Here is a 13018-nt window from a genome sequence, read left to right as displayed (position 1 = left end):
ATATGCTAGGGAAGAAAAGCTCTAAGCTCCATGCACACTGGGCTTAAAAAAAAAAACACCAGTTCCCTTGGCAAATAAAAGAAAGCTGATATAAAAGCCTTTTTGTACTCAGTTTAGTTTAGCCTTTTTATGCCAGAAATCTCGAAACATGCAAACCAGAAGGTTTTTTTTTTTTCCTGCCACTAAAGTTGAACTTAAAAAATGATTCTAATTGTCCTAATGTGCATGGACACATAGGATAACATTGAGCGGCTTCTACAGGAAAATCACAAAAGTCCTGTAGAAGCAGCAATTTTTAAGCCAGTGTGCATGGAGCCTAAAGTATAACTAAATGCAAATTTTTTTTTTCTTAAAGCTTTAGAGTGGAGAAGGATTAGAACACTTGTAAGGTTTTTATGGTCTTCTGTTTGTCCTGTTTACCGTTATCATCAAAAGTGAAAATGAAAAGAAAATCCCCAATTTTGAATTGACCCTAGAACAGGAATAGAAGGGAAATCTTCGGATGAAGACACTAGATCTGGTGACCCTGGTGGAAACCGGGATTGCCTCACTTTAGAAGGATTTCATCTCACTTCCTGTTTTAGCTTTAGGACAGCAAGTGAAGGGAAATCTCCCAATGGACACGGGTAGCAAAGAAACAAACAAGGGTTATAACCTTCCCTTTTTTCCCCCGTTTTGGATAAAATAAGGTTTGCCTTCAGTTCTATAAAAAACAATATTGATATTCGAGTGTGCACATGTTCTTGTTCTTTCATTAGTGGTTTTTGAGGTATATTATTTAGGAAAGCACACCCCACTAATGTTGGTTATTTTGTTAAATAGGGGATGTTGCAAATGAAATTTTATTTGTTTTGCTGTAAAATAGAATATGTTTTATTACTATTTTAAACTTCCCTTTATGGTGGAATATTTGTATCACATTAAAAAAAAAACAAACAATTACACTAGTCAGAATGATAGCTCACTAGTTTATTGGAATACCTATTATAAACAGTACATTTTCTAGAGAATTATACATTGTTACTATTAAATACTTTAAGAAGTCAGTTGTATAAAATAGAATTAAAACGGGTCTTGGACCAAATATCTACAATAATAATCTGTACAAACACTTTATATACACCTGTTTAATAACAGGTGGCACACAGTTTAAAAAAAAAAAAAAGGAATTGCAGTAAATCTACATAAAGCAAAGCATATTGCGTATGCTACATATTCATCCAGGAACATATTAATTTACCACAGATTATGGAAAACTATAATACAGAAACAATCAAATACAGCGTGGGAGCTTTACAGGGCATCTAGAAAATATTTCTAACATGAATTATCTACATTTCATAGCAGGGTGTGATTATAATGATTTTACATAATCTTTCAGTAGTCAAATAAAACAGGGAATATATATATACAAAACGGTCATGACTAAAGTTTTATAAGGCCCAGTTGTGCCATTGTGCTATGGACTGCAACATGTCATGTTCCGGGGATGCCCTTTAAAAATATAACAAAAACTGGAGGCAAATGATCTGCTGAGATAAGCTCATGAACATGCATACAAATGATCAGGCAGTTTACATAAAGCTTTTATAGTTGAAAGACATAACACTGTTCTATGTTCAGAGAGCTGAAATAAGCTGAAACACATCACTGGGGAAACAGATCAGTTAAGTGTTTATTCAGTGTCTATAAGACCAATTACACTTTAAAATCAACTTGGATAACGGAAACAAAATCAACATTACCATAACTACTACTATTTATCTTGAAAACTGAAGGAAACAATTAGAATACACAGAACTAAATACAAGAATTGATGGTTTATTAATATGTAAAGCATAAGTCCTGGCAATTCTAATAAACCTTTGGTCCTTTTATGTGTATTTATTTAAAATTACTACATGCATTTGCAATTACTGTTGGTAAAAAATGCCTGGAATATAGATTTGTATAATCTCATGACAATCCGCCATCACACAGCAGATATTAGTGCAGGTGTTTTTTTTTTTTTTGCAAGGTTCCTATTCCTACAGCAGCACTGCTAAATACAAGAGTACATTAATGGAAGATATTTACACTTTTTAGTGGTGCAGTTGAGTTTGCTTTAAACATCCAATCAAATGCAGGGGAACATTTTTTTTCCTAGACTTGCTGTATTTGATGGATTAATGTAACATAATGTAATAGTTACATAGAGGATAGTGATGCTCAAAAGGTGCAAAGACTAATCAAATAAATGTGTAAATACACCAAGTTGATATTGTAGAATGAATAAATTGGGTATCTGCTCAGTTGTAGAAAAAATAGATGTGAAATATTTGAAAAAAAAAAAAAAAAAAATCTTTTTTTTTAACGGAGTGTAGATACTGTGATGGATTGACAAGTGAGGTACAGGCGTGAAGATAAAGTGCTAAACGTTCTTTAAGGAAAAACAAAAAACACAAACAATGTTGTGAAAAGTTTGACCATAGTATGCTTATACCACATATGCAAAAGGCCACAATTCAAAAACACAATAATATTCGATCAAGACAATGTACTACCCTGCTACAGATAAAATAAAAGTTAAATGTTCTAAAACATCTTCCTGGTGAATTGAAACTGCAGTACATACATAGCGTTACTCATTTTTTTCCAAGTATGCCTAAACAAAATGAATTTAGCATTTTTATAACGTGGTCTATGCATATTATCTATTAGGTCATAGAGTTAATGCAGCATTCAGGACTACGGGGTATAACGTTACAAATAGCCAGAGTTAGATCAATCACAGTTATTTTGAACACCATTTAATACAAGCTGTGCTCCTTGAACTAAACTTAGCAAACCTGAACAAAGATCAGAAATTACTACCTCGCCATTTGAATAAACCACTACTCATCCAGATCCTGTACATTAGTTCAACATATTTATGAATGCTTCAGCAGCCAAAAAACGCAAAGTGGTCTATTGTGAAAATCTCAACTGCATCTAGAATTTCCGTGCTTGGCCATGCCTTTTGCATGCTTCCCTACTGGCTCGTGCACTGAAGGGTGGCTTCATATCAACTAAGCCGTGGGAGGTGTCCGCTTCATAGATGGAGTTGAGATTTTGTAAAATAGTAGCCTAGATATTGGAGCTCCAAGGGCACTTCTATCTCATAGCTTGCTGACTGAGATTGGATAGGAACATTATTTTAGTACTGCTACCTTGTATGAATCCCTTTAAAAACATGGGATGGAGGGGGTTGATATAAATATCCATCACCACCTGCTGTATGGGAAAAATGCTACCAGTCTGGCCTGTTTCTTGATCAACAATGATATGCACATTCAGAATCCTCTCCCGAATGTAGCAATCCTCTCTCACCCAAACAATAAATTTTGTTCTGGCTTGAGAGTTATGGGACATGGGCAAGTCAAAACCCTCCATTTAGGTCTACAACCCATTAAGATCTCTACCAGTTTAACCCATGTTCTCACTGTGGTGCCACTGCGATCTGTCATGATTCACTGACCACTTGCATTGATCTATTGAGAAGCAGCTTAGTGAAGACAGATCATTGGAAAAACTGCCAAGTACTGTATATAAAAAGTGATGCTGAAGTTTACATTTACAGACACCTGGCCCCCACCACTAAAATTATGTTGTGACTGGTTGAAGGTCCTCAGATTTTTCTTCAACATTTCCCTTTCCCAGATATAACTAGGTCTTTCCCAACCAATGGTACAACTCTCTGTCCTTTCTGATCTAAACATAAAAGTCCACATCTTCTAGAAAAAAAAGCAATACAGTATCTTGAAGCAGGCATTACCCCACACCTTTAAATGTTGTATTATATAGAATATATCTACTGTATAAAGATCTTCTGCATGGGCTCTTGATTTTATACCTGTTCTCCCTAAATGGAAATATTCTGTCTGTAAGTAAGAATTTACAAAGAATACAGAGCAGTATTCATGTTCAAACCATTTTACGCCTAAATTCCTGTATATGTATTTAACTGTATGCATTAGGTTACTTTATGTGCTGGATTGCTGTGTGATATTTACTCTGACCATTCACATTCATTTGAGTCAATTTTATTAAAAGCCCCCTTTCCTAGCTTTTAAAGCAGCTACACACATTTTAAGACCTACAATTTTAGTAACATAATAAAATCATAAGGTCAAATACAAAATGTCATAACTGCACACGTATTCTGTCCAAAAAGCAATTATATATCTGCAAGTGTGCAAATAAAGCAAGGCAGATTTTGATCTCATATACTACAAAAACTCTTCTCTAAAAAAAAAAAAAAAAAAAAACTTTCTACAGCAATATAAAACAAAAATAAAAAAGGAAACATAAGTAGTTACACTCTAAATAGAGAAGCCTTGTAAAGAAGGGCTAATGCACATGTCAACCTACTTTTAAAACGACTACTGCTGAAAGAGTCATGTAAGTGTTTACTGTATTTAGAACTTTGCTAGCAATGAGGGGTTCTTTCTTAAAGCATTCCTGTAAAGACCTAGATATTAAATCTGACTCATCTCTAGCCCTGGCATGCCAATTATCAGCTGTAGAATTTACTAGAAGGGCTGGTGTTCTTGAGAGTTATTTGTGGGCCCATGTGAATTAGTATAGACTGCTTAAACTCAAACATTCTAGTTTTTTAAAAAAAAATGGAAAAAAAAAAGGATTGTTGTCAGCACACATTTTAGCATCTGGTCTTATTACAAGAGTTGTCACGACAGCTTTATTTCTGTACAAGCATGCCTTGGGACTAACATCCTTCTCTTTAACTGCTCAGTAAGCCCCTGGTCACAAACAAGCATTTTGCATATCAGGTGTGAAATGTTCAGTAACTTGCTATTTAGGGATTCAGCGACTCCCAAATTACTGAAGCAAAAATAACAGCCCTAATGTTTGTACATTAAAAAAGTCACTGGGGGCAGCCTCCATACCCATATACCAACAGGCACCTTTAAAATATCACTCATCTTGGCAAAGTTTATTATTCTGATGTGTACAGATAAAGATTCCCTTATAATTCTGGACTTCCCACACCAGCCCCATACCTCCATGCTGATGTCCCTAACTGGTCATTCTAAAGGTCTTAAGTCGTACACCTCTGACTCTACTATCTGTGTATGTCATTCTGCAGGAGCACATGATACAAATTCTTCAGGCTGAAGTATTAAGGCCTTTAGAATACAGAATTACTGGAGCAGAGGCACAGAGCTGTGATAAAATTACATTATTAACTAGCTTGACCCAAATACACATGAAATGGTGAATTAAGTCCTTCATAGGATCATACATTAAACTATATCTGTAATCCTACTAATACTTGTAACTGTTGTTCTCAAGCTCTTCAAGTCCACCATTGCTATCTACATCAGCTTCCAAGCGGCAACAGTGAATCTCAAAACTGAACGAACTTAAAATTTGTCACATTTATAGCAGCAAATAACCCTGGCGCTGCTGTATAAACATGATGAATGGACATTTAGAGACAGAAATAGATTTTCCAATAAAGCCCTGGAGCAGCAAAACTAATATAGAGATGGATATATGAAGAGATGTAAAGTCATCAAAAGAAGTTTTGATGCTTACAATTTCATGCTAGTAACGCAGGCAGCAGAAAATGTCCTGGACAACTATACAGGAGACTATCTTGAATCTATACAAAATCTGAAGATACTGGCTGCACAGCAGTCACCATATTGACATTTTCTGTTATTCGAGAAAAGTTCTCATCTAACAGAATTGCATTTTTACTCATGGTCCTCATTTCAAAACAGGTCTCATTTACATACAATCCCTGGATTTACAATGTTGTAAAACAAGTTACAATTTTCTCTATGTACAAATAATTATATGAGGTTTTTAAACATTTCATCAACATTCTATAATTGTAATTAAAAAGCTCTAAAGATATAGACAAAACCCAAGTAGAGAATGTTAAGTAAAGGTTTTTTGTGCTGTGATGACTATCTTCCTGGTCTTTGAATTCTAGCAGTTGCCTCCAAGACCAGTCCAGTGGTCAGGTACCATCAGAAAATACTTATCCATTGCTTCACAGAATCGAGTTCGATACAGCTCTGGAGATACTACAGTCGGCATCTTACCTAGGTGTTAAGAAAACAAGATAAAATGTAAATAAATGAAAAACTATAAAACAAAATAGTTTTTTTTTGCTATTTAATGATAATTTATTGAATGGAGCATGGACACATTCAAATATGCCTGGGTTTCGTGGTTTTCCTTAACAAATACAATGCAAAAATAGTATAATGAATTCCATAGGCTATAGCAAATGAACTCTCTCTTGAATTACAAGCTCACTATATCTTTGCTGCTATGGCTCTGTAGAAGCAAGGGCATTTACCAAAACATATCAGCCATGTGTCAGATGACTTTTGAAGCCTGATCTACAAAGTGGAAAGTTAGATTTTAACAGGTGCCAGCTCTTCAAAAAATAAATAAAATAAATAAAAAAGGCATCACTGAGCATAGCACAAATACATGATATGCTCTGACTAGGTTCTAGCATTAATATCACATTATTTTATAGTCCAGTTCTGCAAAATTTGTGTGTCAAGCAAACCTTTTTCACTTCAATCATGCCAAGAGCTACAAAAGTGTAAATAATCAATACAACTATGCAAAGCACACCTCACATTTTGTGATACATCATATGGATTTGCAGCTTATACAAAAATCTATTTTTCAATAAATTGTCTTACTGTGTTTTTATGCCTCTTTGTAACATCATCTGTGAGCTCCTGAACATTTTCATTTTCTCCCTGACTTCCGTTTGTTTGGAATGAGCATGTGCGATGCTCTATGCACACTACAAATCCCACAGTTGAATAAAAATTCTATTCAAGTATATAGTCAGGTCCATAAATATTGGGACATCGACACAATTCTAACATTTTTGGCTCTTTACACCACCACAATGGATTTGAAATGAAATGAACAACATGTGCTTTAACTGCAGACTGTCAGCTTTAATTTGAGGGTACTTACATCCAAATCAGGTGAACTGTGTAGGAATTACAACAGTTTGCATATGTGCCTCCCACTTGTTAAGGGACCAAAAGTAATGGGACAATTGGCTTCTCATCTGTTCCATGGCCAGGTGTGTGTTATTCCCTCATTATCCCAATTACAATGAGCAGATAAAAAGGTCCAGAGTTCATTTCAAGTGTGCTATTTGCATTTGGAATCTGTTGCTGTCAACTCTCAAGATGAGATCCAAAGAGCTGCCACTATCAGTGAAGCAAGCCATCATTAGGCTGAAAAAACAAAACAAACCCATCAGAGAGATAGCAAAAACATTAGGCGTGGCCAAAACAACTGTTTGGAAGATTCTTAAAAAGAAGGAATGCACCGGTGAGCTCAGCAACACTAAAAGACCTGGAAGACCATGGAAAACTGTGGTGGATGACGAAAGAATTCTTTCCCTGGTGAAGAAAACACCCTTCACAACAGTTGGCCAGATCAAGAACACTCTCCAGGAGGTAGGTGTATTTGTGTCAAAGTCAACAATCAAGAGAAGACTTCACCAGAGTGAATACAGAGGGTTTACCTAAAGATGTAAACCATTGGTGAGCCTCAAAAACAGGAAGGCCAGATTAGAGTTTGCCAAACGACATCTAAAAAAGCCTTCACAGTTCTGGAACAGCATCCTATGGACAGATGAGACCAAGATCAACTTGTACCAGAGTGATGGGAAGAGAAGAGTATGGAGAAGGAAAGGAACTGCTCATGATCCTAAGCATACCACCTCATCAGTGAAGCATGGTGGTGGTAGTGTCATGGCGTGGGCATGTATGGCTGCCAGTGGAACTGGTTCTCTTGTATTTATTGATGATGTGACTGCTGACAAAAGCAGCAGGATGAATTCTGAAGTGTTTCGGGCAATATTATCTGCTCATATTCAGCCAAATGCTTCAGAACTCATTGGACGCCGCTTCACAGTACAGATGGACAATGACCCAAAGCATACTGCAAAAGCAACCAAAGAGTTTTTTAAGGGAAAGAAGTGGAATGTTATGCAATGGCCAAGTCAATCACCTGACCTGAATCCGATTGAGCATGCATTTCACTTGCTGAAGACAAAACTGAAGGGAAAATGCTCCAAGAACAAGCAGGAACTGAAGACAGTTGCAGTAGAGGCCTGGCAGAGCATCACCAGGGATGAAACCCAGCGTCTGGTGATGTCTATGCGTTCCAGACTTCAGGCTGTAATTGACTGCAAAGGATTTGCAACCAAGTATTAAAAAGTGAAAGTTTGATTTATGATTATTATTCTGTCCCATTACTTTTGGTCCCTTAACAAGTGGGAGACACATATGCAAACTGTTGTAATTCCTACACCGTTCACCTGATTTGGATGTAAATACCCTCAAATTAAAGCTGACAGTCTGCAGTTAAAGCACATCTTGTTTGTTTCATTTCAAATCCATTGTGGTGGTGTATAGAGCCAAAAATGTTAGAATTGTGTCGATGTCCCAATATTTATGGACCTGACTGTATATTCCTAACACAAAAAAAGTACATCCTATGACTCATCATCCTGAAGATTTTTTTATGCTGCTGCTGTGATCCAACTTCCTGTTAGAGGGTGGCTACGTTGATTCTCATTCTACTGTATGTAGGAGTGCCCAAAATCCAAGAAGAACCTTTGGGCTTTCAGGAAGCATAAATTCAGTATTTAATTTTCTGACTACCTATCACATTGTGGAAGGCTCTGGAGCACCGGGACAATGGAAACACTGACAAAATTACTACATTTTGGAAAGCAAACACTCAAATGTATTTTCTGTGAAACATAATGAATCTTTTGATCATGTCATTTTTGCAACAAGTTTTTGAAAAATGGAAAGAAAATTGTATTTATTTATTTTTTTTTAACACAAAGTTGTCATAAGATATTTCTAACACACAGCATGGACATACTAAGAAATACACCCCAAAATACATTCTGCTATGTGTCCTGAGTATGGCGAAACTACACGAGATTTTTTTCACAACCTAGCCACATAGAGAGGCCCAACATCCAAGGAGCACCTTCAGGCTTTCAAGTAGCATATATTACACATTATCTTGATTGCCCGTCACATTTTTGGAGGTGCTAAAGCATCCAGACAGTGGAAACACCCACAAAATGACCACAGTTTGGAAAGCAAATACCCCAACATATTTTCTACGAGGCATAATGAGTTTTTTGAACATGCATTTTTTTTGCCATAAGCTTTTGGAAAATGTGGAAAGAAAAGTGAAACTGTATCTACAGTGGCCTGACAGGAACCATTAAAAAAATATAGGCATAGACAAAGTTAACCCATAGCTTAGGCATGTTTCGAATTACACCCCAAAACACACTCTGCTACTCCTCCTGAGTATGGCAATACCACTTGTGGTTTAAGCCCTAATTTTTTGTGGCGAACGTGACACCCCAATATTAGTACCCAAACTGTCATCGGGGTGTTCTGCGATGCTGGTACTCGCCACTTCACCAGGATGTACAGCACTGGTGATGGTTGCCTGCTCCTCCTCAGATTGCCTGCATCTTTGTTGGGACCCATTCCTCCTTTGAAACAGTTACTGACCCACTGCACTCTGAATGTACACCGTCGGATACCGTACATGAACCTGTAGAGTCTAAGTGAGAGTTCGCCATTACTCATTTGTCATATTTAAAATCTGGAATGCCTCCTCACTGGTGCACAATTTTTTTTAGATATGGCATTCAGATGATGCTACCACTGACAGCTGTCAATGTGCACTGGGACACTGACAGATGTTGAGCCTGTACTGACATATATTGGTGCCCTGGGATACAGTGATGGATGTTAACTGTCCACTAGGGACACCGTGACAGATGTTGACTGTCCACTAGGGACGCCATTAGATGTCGATGGACCACTGGAACAATTACGTGTTGATGTTGCAATAGGACGCTATTGCAGATGTTGATGGTACACTGACAAAAGTTGATGTGCATTAGTACACTGCGACAGATATTGACACTGATACAGCTGATGTGCAGTTAGACACTGACTGATGCTGCTTGGTGCACTGTTGACAGATGGTTGCACTGTGTGCGCTTTGTGTAACTGCACAGTAAAATTAGTGGTTACACACAGATCCCTGACAGGCTGTACAAAGTGGCTCTCTGTGTGAGGAGGAGAGCAGATACAGACACGTGGCTCTTGTTTACATTTTATGAAGGGCCAATCAGAGAAGCGGTTTACCAATCAGAAATGTGCTGTGTCCAAGGGACACAGCCATCACATGGCCGGCTCTGGAAGTGGGAGGTAAGTGCAAATCCTATAGGACTGACGCTTCTCCCGTCTGGCCACTGTAAACAGTGCAGTTAATCACATAGGTATGAGTATAATGAAGTTTTCTATTCATGCTTTCTTTAGGCTCATTTTCATGTTTTCCAAGATCTCCATGATTGTAAACAGCCCTTTGCTTACAGAGCTTATTAGCTCAGGTTGAAATGTACACACAAAAATGAATGATTCAGAGTAGTCTGTCTCTCCTGAGGTTTCAAGAAGAGAATCTACCCGACAGGTGAAAAATCCATAGTACTCCGTAAAAACTTTAAGTGTTTTGAACATATAATGTATGCATGTAGTAAAAACAGACAGTCTAAAATCCTATACACCTAAAGAAATAAAACACTAAGCCGAAACAATGACTAATCAAATTTCAAAACTTGACTAACAGTACTGCACAATTGTAATTCTAATAGAGCTCCCTTGTGGATGATATAATGATTGATATAACTAAATCTGACCATTGTATTGAGTACTTCGAATACGGTGTAGTATAACTTAACTTATCTAAATTTCCAGAACAGTTATTAGTTTCTGGACTTTGGTTTGTGAGAAATGTTGACAGCTATTTTTGCAACCTGCACTCAGATATAAAGCAACACATATCATTTGCAAAAGTAAATAATGTAAGTATTTCAATTCAAGTACAGGCAGTCCCCGAGTTAAACATTCTTAAGAATGGAGGCAGTGTGATGTCACGCTCTTCCCAGAAGCCACCAGGTGGCCATCTTGCTGCTCGCAGCATGCTGTCAACTACTGTTCAGCAGACCTGTCCACAATCCCACATCACTGCATTGCCAGTTAACCCCTCCCTATGCTATCCAAAACGTAAAAATAATTTTCTATCTGGAGTTGCACTTGTGCCTATTCCAACGTGCGTACAAATTCAACCTAAGAACAAATCTGCAGAACCTATCTTGTTCGTAACCCGGGGACTGCCTGTATATAGATTGTGCAACCTCTACCTGACCTGACATTTCTACATATTACACAAAAAACATGTAGGCCTCATTTACACATGTGCTGTATTATTGCATGAGCATTATTGTGTGTTATGCTACGCATTAATGGGAGTTTAATTCGGTTTAATTTTTGTCGCAACACATGCACTGCCTTAGTATGTTGGGGTGTCATTCAAAATGAATGGCATTGTAACGCATCATGTAATGTGCGCTGTGGTAACATGCTAGTTGCTGCAATGTATAGATGTAAATCAGCCCTTAGAGGTCATACATAACTACATTTTACTATGCAAGCACTCAGAAGGTCTGCCATTTATGTGTTTGAGTTTTACTGTCCAAAGTGCTGACTTACTGATACCTAATAGGCTGTCAAGTAGTGCTTAGAACTACCTACTCACTAAAAGCTTATTTATACATAATTCCGGCTACTTGAAAGCAAGCACAAAAGGTCCTGCATATAGAATAAGGCCACTAAGCTATAATTAGCTGGAGAAATACATTTTTGAAGGTTCTTTTACAGTACTCGTTATTAGCTGCTTTACAGCTGTAGTTTTTGCTTTTATCTTAGTTACATTCAGAGTCTCTGTACAATTTTCCCAGTGACAGATCATAACATAGAAAGATGATATTGCCACGTCATGATGAAAGGCAATGCATTTTTATGTACTTGATGCTAAATGATTCAAAGCAAAAATCTAGAAAATTGTCAACTAACCTTGGCCTCCCAGGATGCCAGTAGATTTGACAACCATTTCAAGTTTCTTGTCCCATGTGAATGTTCGGATGTAATCTGTTAGTGGGCAAAACGATTAAGCGTTAATTATACAAAGCAATAAAGAAAAAAAATGTGCAAACAATAACAGGAGTGAGCAATTAAATATATTTTTTTTTTACCAAAAAGGCAAAATCTTTATTGATTGAAAAATAAAACCGAAATCTAACAGTAGAAATAATTGTGTCGTATAAAGATTATACAGGAATGGTAGTAAACCATTAAACAAAACCAAAGAAAATTGACATGGTGAGAATGTAAATAAGACAACAAATAATGACCTGTCCAGAGTATATAGCCATTTACTGCAGAGGCGGTACGGCTAGTGACTATGTCCCAATGTAACAGACCATCCCATATAGGTGCAAGTATTCGCAGATTGTAACCAACGATCCTATATTTTATTATATTTGTTGGGACATCCTCTATCAACATATATCAATTTCCTCAAGGGTAGAGTGTTAATATCTGCTGTTCACTCTTCCAAAGTTGGAGCAAGTGCCTGCATCCAATGATGGGCTACCAAGTTCCTGGCACTAAACATTTCGTGTAAAAAAGTAGTCAAAGGCCTATCAGTGTCTGAAGCGGGCATTATTCCTAACAAATATGGCTTTGGATCCAAGGATACAGGAGAACCCATATGGTCATGTAAAAATTGGACTACCTGGGCCCAAAATCCATTTATCCATGGGCATTGCCAAAACAGAGGTTCTACATTTATGGCAATATAGTCAGTAGGTAATCTAGATACTTGTATACCCAAATATTTGATGGTGTTAACATGCACTAATGGCACAGGGACTTTTATAGCAAGAGGGGAAAAGGAATCTATAGGAAGAATTTGAGATTTATCCCAATTAATTTTGAGGCCAGAAAAATCTCCAAATTGTTCTATGAAGTCTAAAGTCTGCAACAAGGATGAACCAGAATTGGCTAGGTACAGTATCATATCATCAGCATAAAGT

At 37.1% G+C, this 13018-nt stretch overlaps 1 protein-coding gene across 1 annotated transcript in view; it reads right to left on the bottom strand.

Annotated features, from left to right (window-relative positions):
- Nucleotides 1–954: 954 nt before the first annotated feature.
- The window catches only part of PIKFYVE (phosphoinositide kinase, FYVE-type zinc finger containing), a 249768-nt gene continuing 237704 nt past the window's right edge, over nucleotides 955–13018 (bottom strand). Inside the window, exons 41-42 of the mRNA XM_089671594.1 lie at nucleotides 11997–12071; nucleotides 955–6092 (exon numbers count right to left, since the gene is read on the bottom strand). Coding sequence (XP_089527720.1) covers nucleotides 5977–6092; nucleotides 11997–12071 — 191 coding nt within the window. The 3' untranslated portion in view covers nucleotides 955–5976. The remainder of the gene's footprint in view (nucleotides 6093–11996; nucleotides 12072–13018) is intronic.

This window comes from Staurois parvus, unplaced genomic scaffold, assembly GCF_062004578.1.
Source record: "Staurois parvus isolate SC_StPar_1 unplaced genomic scaffold, SC_StPar_1.0 ptg000011l, whole genome shotgun sequence".
In the NCBI taxonomy this organism is placed as follows: Eukaryota; Metazoa; Chordata; class Amphibia; order Anura; family Ranidae; genus Staurois; species Staurois parvus.
This window is presented reverse-complemented; position numbering and strand designations above follow the sequence as displayed.